Source organism: Phyllopteryx taeniolatus, chromosome 8, assembly GCF_024500385.1.
Source record: "Phyllopteryx taeniolatus isolate TA_2022b chromosome 8, UOR_Ptae_1.2, whole genome shotgun sequence".
Taxonomy (NCBI): domain Eukaryota; kingdom Metazoa; phylum Chordata; class Actinopteri; order Syngnathiformes; family Syngnathidae; genus Phyllopteryx; species Phyllopteryx taeniolatus.
Window position 1 is genome coordinate 25,104,300 of NC_084509.1, and position 16,932 is coordinate 25,121,231.

The following is a 16,932-nucleotide window of genomic DNA, read 5'->3' on the forward strand; positions in this document are numbered from 1 at the left end:
ATACCAACACACATTTTCACATGATATTGCATGACATTCGATAGCTGAGCACCAACTATCAACCTCTGGTGCTCCTTTAAGAACTAGACCAAAATTTATATGTGCACCCATGTGTATGTCTCATGTCATCTCCCTATACTTTGACTCTCTTTATCCTCTGGCTGGAGCTACTCCTGCACCATACTGAGTCTGCTTAAATGCATGGCCTGTTTTTAAGATGATTGCTCATTTGCTCTAAGACACCTTATATAATTCAACATAATGAATTTGTAGCTTGTTTTATTGTTACTTACCACCGACAGTGGCTTGCAAAAGTATTCTTACACCACTTTTTGTCACATAAATTTCTTGTATTGGGAATTTTTGGGTGATAGACTAACACAAAGTGGCACATAATTGTCAAGTGAAAGTAAAATATGTGGTTTTCAAGTGTTGCCACAGATTCTAAATGGCATTTAGCTCTGGCCTTTGAGTGAGCCAATTTAACAAAGAATATGCCTTGATCGAAACCATTACATTGTAGCTCTGGCTGAATGAGGTGGGCAAACTTTTTGGCTCAGGGGCCACATTGACTTTTAAAATTTGACAGGCGGGCCAAGCCAGGATGCTTAGATATATATTTAAAAAAAAAGGCATTGTTGTGTTAATACTTAGATTTAGTATTAATGGGAACAGTGTTGTTTTGTTGATCACCTTTTTTTTTGCCAGTGCATCAAAGTCTGGTGTTAGTTTTGTTATGGCAACACATTTGAGGTGTTCATCACTCAGCTGGGATCTGTAGGATGTTTTGTTGGTGTTCATCACAGTCAAAGTCTGTTCACACACATGTAGAGCCAAACACTACCAGCATCCTCTGTGCCATCTTCCCGACTTTTGGAAATTTGTCTGCACCTAATGAAGCATAGAACTCATCCAGTTTGAGAGTTGAACTTCTCTTTTAAGACCGTATCACATTGGAGATCAATCAGTTCCATCTGCAGCTCCTGTGGCGCTGTTTCAGGGTCTTGTGTGAGGGGACATTACACCAGCTGAAGTGACTTGTCAATTTTTCCAAAATCAGAAAACAGATGGCAGAATTCTCCATGCAGGTCGTCTAGTGATTTCCTGTATTTTTTTCACATGTCGAGGAGCCTCTTTCAGTGTAGGCAGTGTGGGGAAATGAACAAATGACTTGTTTGACATTTGCTTTGAGAATACAGCTAGCTTGGTTTTGAAGGCTCTGATGTTTGTATACATTTCATGCACAAACTGGTCTTTCCCTTGTAGCTTCACGTTCAACTCATTCGTATGTGTCAGTATTTCTACAGCAAAAGCTAAACCACAAAGCCAATCTGTGTCATTCAGCACAGGAAAATTGTCAGTTTTCTCCAGTAACGCCAAAAAAGAGATCCTGTTTGAGCTCCCACACTCGATGCCACACTTTCCCCGAACTAATTAGGCCACTCCTGAGGCAATTTGTTTTCCTGAATTTTATTTAGGTGTGTCATAGTAAAGGGGAATGAATACTGTTGCATACCACAATTTTAAGATTACAGATTATTAAAAAAAAAGTAAAAATCGTATTATTTTTCTTCTCACAATTATGTGCCACTTTGTGTTTGTCTATCAGATGAAGTCCCAAATAAGATTAACCTACCTTTGTGGTATGTGGAAAAAATGAGGATAAATTCAACGGCTATACTGTAAATCCTTTTGTAAGCCAGTCTGGTCCTGCCTTTCTGATAGTTTTACACTTATTCTTCAGATTAGTAAAACACAAGGTCTGTTGTAGGGAGTTGTATTTTCAGAAGACGTGCCAGAGCTGGAAAATCACCCTACATGCCCTCAGAGTTCAATTATGGAGTCAAAAGTCCATGGTGCTGGATTATTGTCCTCGTGCATTGTGAGTATAGATGGGGTAAATGCCCCACCAGCCATATTACATTTTATTGATTTCTTTTAAGATGGGCAAAAATTTCATCTTCATTTGGAATGAAGTTAAGACAAATATTTTTCTCATATAAACTAGAGATGACACATGACATTTGCATGTCACAATTATCATGACCACGTGTCATGGTCAGTATTGTGTAAATTACTTGAATTAATTAGTTATAGTTAGTAGTTACTTTCCGCAAAAGGTTATTGCATTAGTTAGAGATGTTTTTCCTTCATAAATTAGTAACCTGGGAAAGTAATTATTCCCTTTTATGGATCAGACTACAAGACAAATTAGTTATTCCCCGATTGTAGTCTGATCTTTTATGGATCAGACTACTGGCAAAATCTTTGGCAGACAGTGGCTCCACTACACGAAATGCATTCCGGTACCACCACATCCCGTCTTTTACGATCACTGGGCTTTATCTTGTCAAGTAAAACGCTGTTGGAGAGCCGGAACCAGAGAACATGTCAATGATTTGGCTCTACGATGCCAAAATGAAAAGTCTTGCATGTTTGATTTTTTGGGGGATATTTCCCGTGTTGTGTGAGATGTCAACAATATATATATATAGGACGTATTCGTCACAGGGACCCACCCAGATGTATCTTTTTTTTTCAAATTTTATTTCAGTCCCCTGAATCATGCATCCAGTTCCTGTGTTTTCTCATTTACTAAATAAAAGTAGGCCTGTGAATTTCAAAATGAGAGCAAGTAAATAGAAACAAATACGTGTTCAATTGAAGTGCTTAACTTCAAAATAATTCTGAAAAAAAAAGCTAACAAAATACAGATAGTACAGTGTTCCCTCGCCACTTCGCGCTTCACGTTTTGCGGCTTCAGTGCTTCGCGGGTTTTTCCAAAGTATTCATAAAAAAAATAAATAAAAAATAAACAAAAGTACAGCCATATCGGCAGCCATATTGCGGAAAGACGCGTCATTTCATGTTGATGCGCGCGAGAGAAGGTTTCCCTTCATGCCAAACAAAGAGATGAGTTGACTCAGAGGCTTTGTACATCCCTGTACTGTACGGGCACTCATACAAGGCGCATGATTGGCTCCCGGCGCGACATCGACCAATGAGAGCATGAGTGGATTTATCCTGCGAACTGATTGGCTGCGCATCATCGCAGCCTCACCCAGCATCTTCCGTTGTTGTGTCTCGCCAGTCTCGTCCACGCTGTTCTGTTTGCAATAATTTTTTTGTTTGAGCGATCATTTTTTTGAGTAGTTAAGCAAGCCCTTACAATGCTGCCTAAGCGCTGTGCCACTGTGAAAGTTTCCTCCAGGGCACCCAAGAGGAAGAAGAAGATGATGACCATCAGCGAAAAAGTGAAACTTTTAGATTTGATCAAAGAGGGCAGAAGTTATGCATCTGTGGCACGCCATTATGGCGTGAATGAATCTACAGTGCGGTACATAAAGAAAGAGGAAGCAAACATCCGCAAAACTGCTTCAATAACCTTCAATAAGGAAGCGAAACGTGTCATAACTCCGCGTAATAAGAGAATTGTGACAATGGAAGCTGCATTGGCATTGTGGATTGCTGAATGCAGGGAAAAGTTTGAGTTTGGACACTAATATTATCAGGACAAAGTCAATGTTAATTACTGTATAAGGTTTTATAATTAAAGATTGAAGTAAATACGTGTACTGTTGTAATGTTTGTCTCAAATATGTAAAGTATAAATACTGTTTACATATTTTAAACATTCTGGTACCCACATATATGAAAATTCCTGGGGGGGGGCAAATCCTACTTTGCGGTTTTTCACCTTTCGCAGGGGTTTCTGGTTCCCATTAACTGCGAAAAACGAGGGAACACTGTACTTCGTTTTGATCATATGGGTAGAAGCAAAATCATGCATTGTAAAAATGCATTATACATAGGTAGAAGGGTTTTCCAGAATTTTGAGGTCCACTTTGGGGGTGCGTTTTATACAGGGTTGTGCATTATACACAAGAAATTACAGTAATTCCATTGAGTTCATGCGAAGGCCGATGACTAATCAATGCATTGTGGCCTGTCTAGCTACTAAATCCATTGCCGCACTGTCAAATTTGATCCCCCCCCAGATTCTTGGTCATTGGGTCAGGTCCGCAGAAAGATTTCTTTGTTGGGGGAAACATTAAAATGGCCGGGAGGAGGACTTTTAACTAGGTCACCAGCTCTTGGGGATGCTGTCGACCAATGTATTTTTAAAGGGCGTATTTGTTACAGGGACCCACCCTGATGTATCTTTTTTTTTTTTTTTTTTGTACTCCAATTCATTTATTTTATTTTTTTTTCAAATTTTATTTCAGTCCCCTGAATCATGCATCCAGTGCCCATGTGCATCAGCCAAGGACACTGTGAAGGATAAAGATGCCAAAAGGAAGATCCCCAAGATTTACTTTGGCACACGCACACACAAACAAATAACTCAAATTGTTCATGAGATGAAGCGTACTGCATACTCCACTGCTCCAATGACCATATTATCCAGCAGAGATCATACCTGTATCAACCCAGATGTGGCGCCTCACTCCAACCGGAATGAACTCTGCAAGGATCTACTCACGGCCAAAGATGTGAGATCTCACCAGCACCCCATACACATAACAGTCATCTTTTCAATTATTATATGTGAGCGGGCTTTCCATTACCACCTGAGCTCTGTGGGAGTCTCTACAATAGTAGAAGTGAACATGTATGTGTATGCACACACAGTTTTGGGTAGGTGATAGTGTTACCTCCTTTGATACAGTTGTAGTATAGACAATACAAGCCCTGGTCCATAGACTTGATTACTTAAACCTTGTAAAAGCTCATAATATAAATAATATAACAACAACAACATCCATCCATCCATTTTCTGAGCCGCTTCTCCTCACTAGGGCCGCGGGCGTGCTGGAGCCTATCCCAGCTATCATCGCGCAGGAGGCGGGGTACACACTGAACTGGTTGCCAACCAATCACAGGGCACATACAAACAAACAACCATTCACACTCACAGTCACACCTACGGGCAATTTTGAGTCTCCAATTCATGCATGTTTTTGGCATGTGGGAGGAAACCGGAGTGCCCGGAGAAAACCCACGCAGGCACGGGGAGAACATGCAAACTCCACACAGGCGGGGCCAGGGATTGAACCCGGGTCCTCAGAACTGTGAGGCTCACGCTCTAACCAGTCATCACCGTGTCGCCACAACAACAACAAACATTACAAAAACTCATTGTAATAACTGGTTGATAATGTAAAAAAAGCTCATAGCCCATTCTGGAACCTTTTTGGCAAAGAGAGCCATGTAAGCCACATATTTTAAAATGTATTTCTGTGAAACCCATATTTTTTAACCCTGAATACAACTAAAAGCTTGCATTTTTAAGCAAGCTCAACAATTTTAGAATATGTCTCCGAATATGTTCTTTTTAACAACATTATTATACTGTAGCTAACCAATAATAAATATTTCTTCACCATTAATAAGACTTTGGTTCCGCATGGTTTTGCTGATGGCTAGTTAGTCTGGTTGATACAAGGTGAGGTTAAGCTTAATGCAGGCGTTGAGGCTTCCATCCGTTAAACGTGATCGTAGGTTGGTCTAGATCTTTTTTAGATATGAGAACGACTGCTCACATGCATACGTAGTGACAAACATGGTCAATACAGCAATACTCACGCTGTAGTGTGTGGTATGTGACAAGAAGCATGTTCTAGGTTTTGACAATCAGCTGGTCTGCGGGTTGATGTTTTTTCATTTCTGTCCACTTGTTTGTTAGCCAACTGTGCTTGCTGTTGTGCAAGTCAATTTGGAATGCAATGATAACTTGGGAAGGGTCTATTTTCATGAAGAAGCGCAACAAATCCAGAGTTTATCCATTGTTAGATTTTTTTGTAATTGTATCGCAAGCTCAATGAAAGACTTCTTGGCAAAACAGCAAGGTTTTCCTCATGCAGTGTCGACCGGTTAGGCTTTCATCCATCCATCCGTCCGTCCGTCCATCCATCCATCCATCCATCCATTCATTTTCTTTCGCTTATCCCTGGTGGGGTCGCGGAGGGGCAGCAGCTTAAGAAGGGAAGCCCAGACTTCCCTCTCCCCAGCCACGTCGTCCAGCTCTTCCAGGGGGATCCTGTGGAATTCCCAGGCCAGCCAGGAAACATAGCCTCTCCAGTGTGTCTTGGGTCGTCCTCGGGGCCTCTTTCCATTATTATATGCCCGGAAACTTGGCCTTACCTCAGCACCTTCTTTACCACGACAGACCAATGGAGTATCCGCATCACTTCAGATGTTGCACCGCTCTCCTGCTCCTTTCTTCCCTCACTTGTGAGCAAGACCCTGAGATACTTGAACTCCTCCACTTGAGACAGGATCTCTTCCTCGACCCGGAGAGGGCACGTCATGCTTCTCCGACTGAGGACCATGGCCTCAAATTTGGAGGTACGGATTTTCATCCAAGCTGCTTCACACTCTGCTACATCCTCTGCTGGGCCTTTTTAAGGATGGAGTTGATGTTGGTCTCCCACTTCAGAAGAGAAGAAGAAGAATCACCACCTTTTATTGTCATAAACATGCATGCATGCACACGAAATTTTTTTCTGCATTTAACCCATCACAGTAAACACACACACATGTTAGTGGAACACACTGGAGCAGGGGGCAGCTGAAGCGCCTGGGGAGCATTTTGGGGTATCAGTTTCTTGCGAGTCCGGGGCATGTTGGCGGATGGTCCAGTCGGGGTCTTGAACCCACGGTGGCAGGCGACGATCTTAACCATTTGGCCACGACTGCCCAGGTCTTGAGAGACTGTAATTCCCAGGAACTTGAAGGCCTCGACGGTTGTCACAGGGCAGTTGGACAGTGTGAGGAGCAGCTGTGGCAAAGGATGGCAAAGTCCATGATCATCTGTACAGTCGTGAGTGTGTTCAGCTCCAGGTTGTGTCGGGCACACCAAAGTTCCAACCACTCCACTTCCTGTTGATATGAAGACTTTGATGAGGCCGATGACTGTGGTGTCGTCTGCAAACTTCAGGAATTTGACAACTGGGTGTGCTTAGGTGCAGTCGTTCGTGTAGAGAGAGGAGAGCAGCAGAGAGAAGACAGATCCTTGGGCACCCCGGTGCTGATGGTGCGTGGGGATGAGGTGGTGTCCCGCAGCCTCACCTGCTGTGTCCTGCCCATCAGGAAGCTGTGAATCTACCGGCAGATGGCAGGTGAGACGCTGAGTTGGAGAAGCTTGGAGGAGAGAGGCGTTTCGGGGGAGATGGTGTTGAACGCAGAGCTGAAGTCCACGAACAGGATCCTCCCGTAGGTCCCTGCGCCGTCGACGTTTTCTACGATGAAGCGCGGTCCAATGTTGACCACATCATCCACAGACCTGTTTGCTCAGTAGGCAAACTGCAGGGGGTCCAGGAGTGGTTCTGTGACGCTCTTGAGGTGGTCCAGTACGATGCGTTTCATGAACACAGATGGCGACAATCCTGTAGTTATTCAGACCAGAGATTGTAGATTTCTTGGGGACTGGGATGATGGTGGAGCGTTTGAAACAGGATGGTACTTCATACAGTTCCAGAGATCTATTGATCTGTGTGAAGACTGGAGCCAGCTAGTCCACAGAGACTTTGAGGCACGATGGGGCCCGCCATTTTGTTGAACGCTTGACAAAAAACTAGCAAGGTTAGCCTCAAAATTGACCCTTCTCCATGCTCCCAAATTTAAAATGTTATTAATTAAAAACAAAGGTTAAATGTAAAAGCATAGGTAATAAATGAGAAAAGTGGTAGGAGTCAGTCTTCTCAGGCATGTACTGTGTGGTATGACTCACGTCGCAGACAATATTATGTTGCATTGTGGTGAGTGATAAAACTGGACATTTTAGAGTGGCCTTTTATTGTGGGCAGCCGAAGGCACACTTGTGCAATAATCATGCTGTTTATTCAGAATCTTAATATGCCACACCTGTGAGGTCAAAGGAATATCTTGGCAAAGGGTAAGGGCTCACTAACCGATTTAGACACATTTGTGAAGAATCTTTGAGACAAATGAGCCTTTTGTGTACAAAGGGGAAAAAAGTGTTGAGTTCAGCTCATTAACAATGTGAGCAAAAACAAGTGTCTTTGTACTTTTAAGTATATGTATTTGGGGACACAATTATAAGACATAAATAACCACAACATGGCATGAAATATAAGACTATTGCAATACAATGTGTTCCACGACTGATAAGACAGAGGCTCTATGCTCAAGGTGGGAGGGACAATACTGTATTAAGAGTAAGTACAACCCCAATTCCAATGAAGTGGTGTCCTCAGTTTATTGAATGTTGTTAAAAGAAAAGGTGATGTAACACAGTGGTAAACATGACCCTGTCCCAGATTTTTTGGAACGTGTTGCAGCTATAAAATTCCAAGTTAATGATTATTAGCTAAAAACAATTAAGTTTATCAGTTTGAACATTAAATATATTTTCTTTGTAGTGTATTCAATTAAATATAGGTTGCACATGATTTGCAAATCATTGTATTCTGTTTTTATTTGTTTAACACAACGTCCCAACTTCATTGGAATTGGGGTTGTAAGTAAGTTATGCCTCAAGCTGTGCAAATTAAAAAATATAATTCGATGTGAATGTCTTGCTACTTACCTACCCATATCACAAAATTGTTTTTACATCTTAGGCAAGATCATGCCGTTACTTCCATGCAGTACAAAAAATGGCCAACCACAACACTCTGCAGTTGATCCATGGAATGTGCCAAGCTTGGGACATTGAGGACCTGGTTTCATTGGGCAAACGGCTTCGCTCATGTTCATACTATGCTGCTCGTGAACTCATGCAAGGCTCCTACATCATCTTCTGTCCATATAACTACCTGTTAGATCCAGTGATCAGAGAGAGTGTGAGTAGACTTTTGGAAATTGAGATGTTACTATTCCATGCACAATGTTTAAGCGTGAAATATGCAAGTTTTCAAAATGGTAGCAAGATTTGTGTAGCCTCATTTCAGTCCCCACCGCCTCACGTGTCTTCCCAAAGAAACGCTCCCAGTTCACTCAACAAAAAAGAACCAGGAAGAGAGCACGCTCATCCTGCTCGCCTGGCCGCTTCAGAGTGGACCACGAGCACGCAACGTTACACAAAATGTTACTGATATGGTTTGATAATTTTTTGGGAATGTACAATCATAAATATGAGAGCTGATCAACTTACTTGACGACTCAGTGGTAATGGTGACGTGACATACAGTATTCAGCGGCGGAAATAAGTATTTATGACATCATAATTTTTCTCACTAAATATGTTTCCAAAGGTGCTATTGAAATGAAATGTTCACCTGACGGTATTTTCACGACCATAAGGCGCACCGTATTAAAAGGTGCAGTCTCAGTTACTATTTCTGTATTTAACACACACATAAGGCGCACCGTATTATTGGGCGCAGGCATGGTAAAACATCCGCTAGCTTAAAACATACGGGAGCATGCATGCACGCTAAAACAATGTTTTTAAAAAGGCAGCAGGAGCTAAACTGAGTTCGGTTATACTTTATTGAAGTATTTAACAATGTACCTACGTTATTTTTTTATCTATTCTCATCCACAAATCCATCAAAGTCCTCATCTTCTGTATCCAAAATGAACAGCCGGGCAAGTTCCCTCTCGTCATTGTCGGAGTCTGTCTCGTTGCCGTGCGGCTCCTCAGAAATGATGCCGGCTTTTACGAATGCTCGAACAACAGTGCAAGCAGACACGTGAGCCCAAGCATCCACAATGCATTCACAAATTGTGGCGTAACTCGCCCGGCGCTTCTGCCTAGTCTTAGTAAAGCTGTGTTCGCCATCTGTCATCCATCGCTCCCACGCCGCTCACAACTTCACTTTGAACGCCCTGTTTACACGGATGTCCAGCGGTTCGTCAAGCCTCCCAGAATGATGGCAAGCTCCAAGTTATTGCACTCAGTCGAATAGTGACTGTAGAGACGCTTCTCCCGGCTGTTCTTTGCTCATTAATTCATTGCTCGAGTTGGTCTTCCAACTCGGGCCACTTCGCCTTGTTTCCGCATTTTGTTTTTCTTTTTTTTCCCGCGGAAACTCAGCTTCGTCTTCTTGACTTGGCGAAGCTCGTTTTCTTGCTTCCTCCACTTGGATTTCTGCTCGGTTCCCATGTTCCTCTGTCTAACTAATAGCTTGCAGTTTAAACTGTGCTTCATAAGCGTGTCTCTTCGTAGATGCCATTTTCGGGGGTCCTTAGCCAAACCGATGCACATACCGGAACTATATACCTACTGGGGGCGTGTATTTAGCCTCCTCTGTCACGCGCACCCTTCCCCCTTTACGTCCCCATGCTGTCCTCAGTCACGTCCGCCTTCCTCTATATAAGCAGCGTGCCGGCAGGAAATTCTCCCAGTCAGTCAAACAGAGCGCTCATTAAAGTCACACAACAACAGTTTCAGATTTTGGAACTCGGTGCACACATAAGGCGCCCCGTCCATTTTGGAGAAAATTCAAGACTTTTAAGTGCGCCTTATGGCAGTGAAAATACGGTAATCCATACATACAACGAAAGTAGAACAAATAAGATCAGGAATTAAGTTGTGTGTAATAAGTCCTAATTGATGGCCTACAAAAGGGTCTCATTGGCAAGGTGTGAGTCAAGACACATCTCATGATGGGTAAGAGCTAAGCGCTTCCTCAAGACTATCGCTAAGTAATTGTTGCAAAATATAACGATGGCATTGGTTACAGGCACATATCTAAACTTCTGAATGTTCCAGTGAAGCACGATTGGGCCCATAATATGTAAGTGGAAAGCCAATCATACCACCATAAATTTGCTACTTGCAAAATTTCTGACAGAGTAGTGCAAAGAATAATCAGAATAGTTGACCAAGACCCAAGGACCACCTGTGGAGAGCTTCAAAAAGACATGAAATTAGCAGGTACTGTTGTCACAAGGAAAACGGTGAGTAATGCACTCTGCCGCCATGGCCTGTATGCACGCGCATCACTTAAGACCCCATTGCTGGGGAAAAAAAAAAAGCATGGCAAAGCTCGTTTAAAGTTTACTGAACATTTGGACAAGCCAGTGAAATACTAGGAGACTATAGTCTGGTCTGATGAGAGCAAAATTGAACTCTTTTGATGCCATCATGCACACCACGTTTGGAGGAGAAATGGCACTACACGTCACCTTAAGAGCACCATACCAACAGTGAAATTCGGAGGTGGGACCATGATGGTGTGGGGCTACTTTTCAGCAAATGGAACTGGAAAACTTCACATTATTGAAGGAAGGATGAATCAGAATCATCTTTATTTTCCAAGTATGCCCAAAAAACACGCAAGGAATTTGTCTCCGGTAGTTGGAGCCGCTCTAGTACGACAAGACAGTCAATTGACAGAGAACACTTTTGAGACATAAAGAAATTGAGAAAAACAGTCACTGAATAAAAGGTTGCTAGTTATCATTCTTGAAAAAATCTGTTGCCATCTACGAGGATGATGAAAATTGTATGAAGGTGGACATTTTAGCAGGATAATGATCCAAAACATACTGCCAAGGAAACTCTCAATTGGGCTCAAAGAAAAAAAAAATGCTGCTAGAATGGCCCAGCCAATCACCTGACTTGAATCCAATCGAAAATGTATGGAAAGAACTGAAACTCAAGGTACATAAAAGAAGCTCATGGAACTTTCAAGATTTGAAGACTGCTTGTGTGGAGGAATGGGGCAAAATCACACCAGAGCAATGCATACAGAAGACTTTTGTACAAAGTATTCAATAAATACCAGTTGGCATGCTCAATACTGTGTCATTTCACATTATTATCGACAATTTCTGAGCTTATTTGTTCTACTTTCTTTGTATGTATGGATTACTTGGGTTGTTCCCAAAATCTGGTCAAATCTTCATCAATAGCACCTTTGGAAATATATTTAGTGAGAAAAATGGTGACGTTAAATACTTGTTTCAGCCGCTGTATATTTTTAAGTACATGCGCCGTGGCAGAATTGCAGCTCTTGTCATAATAAATTGTACAATATTCTTTTATTCATGATGATTTGAATTATTATATTATTATCGGCATTTGTTTTTTTCAGCGGCTTTTAATGCACCACCGAGTCACCACCGATTCATTTGTTGCCCTACTGTCAGGTCATAGTAACAGTATTAACCGATGGGGGAAAAAAAAAAAAAAAAAAAAAAAAAGTGTTGTTGTAAACTCCAGCTTTAATGCATGTGCAAAGTAAATAAAGTACCGTAATTTCCCATTTATAATGCACACCCCCCCCTCCAAAAAGTAAAAAAGTCAATGGTGCGCATTATACATGGGTAAAGGAGAAAATGAAAAAAACTTTTATAAATGTATGCCGCCATCAAGAGGGTATGAAAAAGCTGCACACTTTCATTCCAATATGCCACCGCCCCCTGGAGGTTATGAAAAAGGTGTAGCCTACACTTTCATTCCAATATGACAGGGGTACGTGTGACTGCATAATACGTATAGTTGTGCTCATAAGATTACGTCCCCTGGCAGAATTTGTGAAATATATGCTATTTGTGAAATATTGTTTTTTTAAATAGGACTGATGACTGAACAACAACCATCATTTTCTTTATCGTTATGTTTTGTTTTATGATCATGTTTTTATGAAATGCTTGACAGTTTAATTTGAATCCCATTAAAATAAAATTAAATGTGTTTCACCTGGCCCTTCATGTTTTCTTTAAAGAATTGTACACGTTACAAATTCTGACTGGGTAATCAAACATATGAGCACAACTGCGTGTTTTGTCATTTACAAAATAAAAGTATGTCTGTGAATTTCAAAATAAGAGCAAGTAAATAAAAATAAAGCATGACTTCTTCAAATAAAGTGCTTAACTTCAGAATAATTCTTTGAAAAAAAAAAAAAAAAATACAGATACTTCATATTTTGATCATATGGGTAGAAGCAAAGTCATGCATTGTAAAAAAATCATTATACATAGGTAGAAGGGTTTTCCAGAATTTTAGGTCAACTTTGGGGGTGCATATTATACATGGGTACGCATTATAAACGAGAAATTACGGCAGCAGCATATGATAGGAAGCAAATACAGGTTATAGCAGCATCGTTTACAGTCAATATTTGACAGTCCCTAATCCAATTTTATGATGTCTACCAGATGGAGATTGATCTTGCAGGCCACATCTTGGTGCTGGATGAAGCCCATAATATTGAAGACTGTGCTAGAGAAAGTGCCAGCTTCATTTTAGACCACAATAGTTTGCTGATGTGCAGGGACGAGTTGGACGGCATGGTCAACAACAACATACGGCGGTTGAAACATGAGCCTCTGAGGGATTTTTGCTATTGTCTAGCCAAGTGAGTAACTTGGAAATGTGTTTATTTACGTCTCATGTCTCTAATCATTTGTGCACCTATTTTATTGTGATGCATTTCTGTCCTTGTAGCTGGATCCAGGAAAGCCAAAGCCTGATGTCTGATAGGGGATATGAAGAGGCATGTAAAATTTGGAGTGGAAAGGAAATACTGAGTATTTTTGACACCCTGGGTATTACTTCTGACAGCTTCCAGATGCTGAAGGTACGCTATTACTGTTGTACATACTGTACAGTTGAAACCAGTTTACTTACACAATATGAAAAGACACATAACTTTTTTTTTTCTCACTGTCTGACAGTTTTAGGTCAATTAGTATTACCAAAATTATTTGAGAATATTTTTACACATTTCATTACTTTCTTCTAAGTAAGAAGTTTACATACATTTCATTTTGTGACACACCAAAATTTCGGCCGCTGAAATGTCTCAGCCGAAAATAGCCAAAAATGCTATTTTTGGTTTCGGACAGAGAGACTTATTTTTCACTAAAATAACATCACATGTTGAACACTGACGGCTGGCAGGCATGTACACTTCAGAGTAAAGAATCAATTACTATAACTCAATAGTGCCCTATAGATCATTGCTGAATGTCCAGTTGAATTGACTGGGAGGTCACTTTATTACACACATCCTACACTCACGGTTTGATAATGACCATACTGCCATCAATGAACCATAAATGTGAACAAAGCATAAATGTTAAATAACACATGCATTGAACAATCTACTGGTAACGTAAACACATAATAACAAAGATACTGTAATAATTCTAATTTCCGTGTTGCAATGATTTATGGGAACCGGCTGGCTTTTCCGTCATCATGCAAGCACCTACTAGCCCAAAGCGTATCCCTATCGTCGCCCAACCTCGCTGCTTTCTGCTGTTCGTGGGAGGTGTCATTGTTGCATGCTATTTTGAGGCAGCTGCCCTCAGCTACCTACGAGCTACAGCTAACGCGGCTAAATACAATGCCAAGCCGCGGAGGCGAACGTGCACCTCGCGTCCGTTGTCCGCGCAGCATGTCACTATTCATCACCTCCATGACAGCGTATAAACTACACTATGAGACAAAGTATCATAATAACAGAAGACAGGTGGAGGATAAGACAAGGAAAATGGGAACACCATGCTAATCAACAAGCTATCACAAGACGTCGCAACACACCAAAATAAGTGATTGGGTGGTACAGTACACTTGTCACATTGGTCTGGCTGGAACTGCCAGAAATTAGCGGAAATTAGCCAATTTAGCGGAAATTAGCCAACTTTGAAGAGCAAAATAGCAGGCAAATTATGGAGGAAAATACTTTTATATTCAGTGCTAAACAGCCGTACAGGGACTAGAAATGGGAAATGAACTAGTACGTCACCTCTGCTGCATCACTTGAGAAAATGAAACTATCATTTATAAATTTTTGTAATATCACCTTATTAGTCCCACAATGGGAAAATTAGCATAATTTCAGCAGCAATAGTGGATACAGCATATACAAAAAGAGCATGCAAGAGAAGACATTTTACTGCAAATGTGTCCGGCATTACAAGGTTGATGCAATAAATACATTGGAATATAAATATTGAATCCATATTAGTAACGATTATAGAGGAATAATTTTGTTGGGAAATTGAACAGTATGTAATTTATTTTTCCTATCACATAGTGTTGTTGTAATTGTTGTAAGGTGTTTGTGACTGTTGTTGTTTTTGACTGTTTTTTTATTTATTTATTATTTTTTCTAATGGTGTATTGCAGTGTAAAGATGGCAATGGTGAATGTGGACTCCAGGAAGTGTAGCGTTGGCGTTAGCCAAAGATAATGGGAAATAATATACTGCAATAACTGTCCCGCAGTCATGTTCTTGACATGATTTAAAAAAAAAAAAAAAAAATAACGAAAGAACAAATTGTTCTGAAAGTCAATTTCTATAGTTTGGCAGCTCTCCAGTCATAGCCATAGATGCATAGTTTTATCATTAATAATTCGTGGATTTGATTTACTTGTATATTTTAATTAATGTTGGCAGGTTTAGCGCTCTGTGTTGCATTTTTTGTATGAAAATAATACAACAAATACAAATAAAGTTCGATTGATTGATTGATTAGTTATATCTGTGTTTCTGCTTTCGGCCGTGGGTTCTTCAGTTTCAGCCAAAAATTTTCATTTCGGTGCATCACTAATTTCATTCGTATTTGGTACCATAGCCTTAAAACTGAATGACTTGGGTCAAACATTTTGTATATCCTTCCTCCAGCTTCTCACAATAGTTGATAGGAATTTTGGCCCTGACAGAACTGGTGTAACTGAGCCAAGTTTGTAGCCTGCCTTCCTAGCACATGCATTTTATGGTCTGCCGATAAATTTTCTATAGGATTGAGGTCAGAGCTTTGCGATGACCACTCCGAAACATTGACTTTGTTATCCTTTTTAACCAGTTTGGTAGTATGTTTTGGGCCATTGTTGCTCTAAGTGCTAGAGGACTCTGCATCTTTTTGCACAATTGTTTTTGTCAATGTCTTTATGTTTCCAAAGTGTTCTGTAAATTGACTGTCTATTGTACTAGAGCGGCTCCAACTACCGGAGACAAATTCCTTGTGTGTTTTGGACATACTTGGCAAATAAAGATGATTCTGATTCTGATTTGAAAGGGCCATTTGTGCCGCAGCTTTAACTGACTGGCTAATGTCAGGAGATGTTGCTTCAGTATTTCCACATAATGTTTTCCTCATAATGCCATCTATTTTGTAAAGCACCAGTCCCTCCTGAATCAAAACAAGCCTACAACATGATGCTGCCACCCTCATATTTCAGAGTTGGGATGGTGTTCTCTGGCTGGCAAGTGCCCCTCTTTTTCCTCCAAACGTAGCATTGCTCATTATGGCCAATCAGTTCAATTCTAGTTTCGTCAGACTACAGGACATGTCTCCAAAAAGTAAGCTCTTTGTCCCTGTGTGCATTTGCAAACTGGGACTTTCTTTTGGAGTAATGGCTTCTTCCTGGCAGAGTTGCCTTTCAACTAGTGCTCAGCGATATATCAAGAATCTGGATTTTATTAATGCTCTTTGGAAAACAGGGATCATTGATTTTATTTTATCGCTATTCCGCAAGGTTTTGGTTGCTATTCCGCAAGGTTTTGGTTGCTCTTACTGCACGGAAACAACATGGATGACATGCTAGTGACGAGCGAGCAAGAACGTCCCAAAAAAATGGCATTTAGCACATGGTTGCAGAGAAGGAGGCTCTTTTTCTCTGTCGTTTGAGAGAGAAATGAGGCAGTTGAAACATTCGGGGAAAAAGATGCGCAACCGGGAGGAAAACAAGGAAAGACCAAAATTGGAAAATTGGTGGTCACACGGACGCGTAACGTTGCGCTCGTAAATCTTCCTGCCGTTTGGGCTTGTTGGTGGGCCACGGTTTTACACTTGGTTGAGAGCGTAACTTGCGGGAATGCTAGTGATTCCTCTAGTTGCCTGACAAATTAGAATGGCTGGGAAAAACAAAAGCAGCACTGCACTCTTGTTGCCGGACTGAGTCTTTCTCGGGGTCCGGGCAACCGCGTGGCGACCACAAAGGCAAAAGGGGGGAGAAACGGCTGGAACCAGGAGAGTCAGATAGACGAGATTGTAGCAGCA

At 41.1% G+C, this 16,932-nt stretch overlaps 1 protein-coding gene across 9 annotated transcripts in view; it reads left to right on the plus strand.

Moving 5' to 3' along the window:
• The window catches only part of brip1 (BRCA1 interacting helicase 1), a 117,122-nt gene that overhangs the window by 50,245 nt on the left and 49,945 nt on the right, over positions 1 to 16,932 (plus strand). For 7 of the 9 annotated variants that reach the window (XR_009789715.1, XM_061782051.1, XM_061782048.1 and 4 more), the window contains 5 exons: positions 1,772 to 1,882; positions 4,227 to 4,493; positions 8,586 to 8,807; positions 13,078 to 13,277; positions 13,367 to 13,499. Coding sequence is in view for 8 of the 9 variants with exons in the window: in XM_061782051.1 (XP_061638035.1) it covers positions 1,772 to 1,882; positions 4,227 to 4,493; positions 8,586 to 8,807; positions 13,078 to 13,277; positions 13,367 to 13,499 (933 nt within the window). In the remaining variant the exon portion in view is untranslated. The remainder of the gene's footprint in view (positions 1 to 1,771; positions 1,883 to 4,226; positions 4,494 to 8,585; positions 8,808 to 13,077; positions 13,278 to 13,366; positions 13,500 to 16,932) is intronic. The other 2 variants (XM_061782050.1, XM_061782052.1) reach the window with 2 other exon arrangements.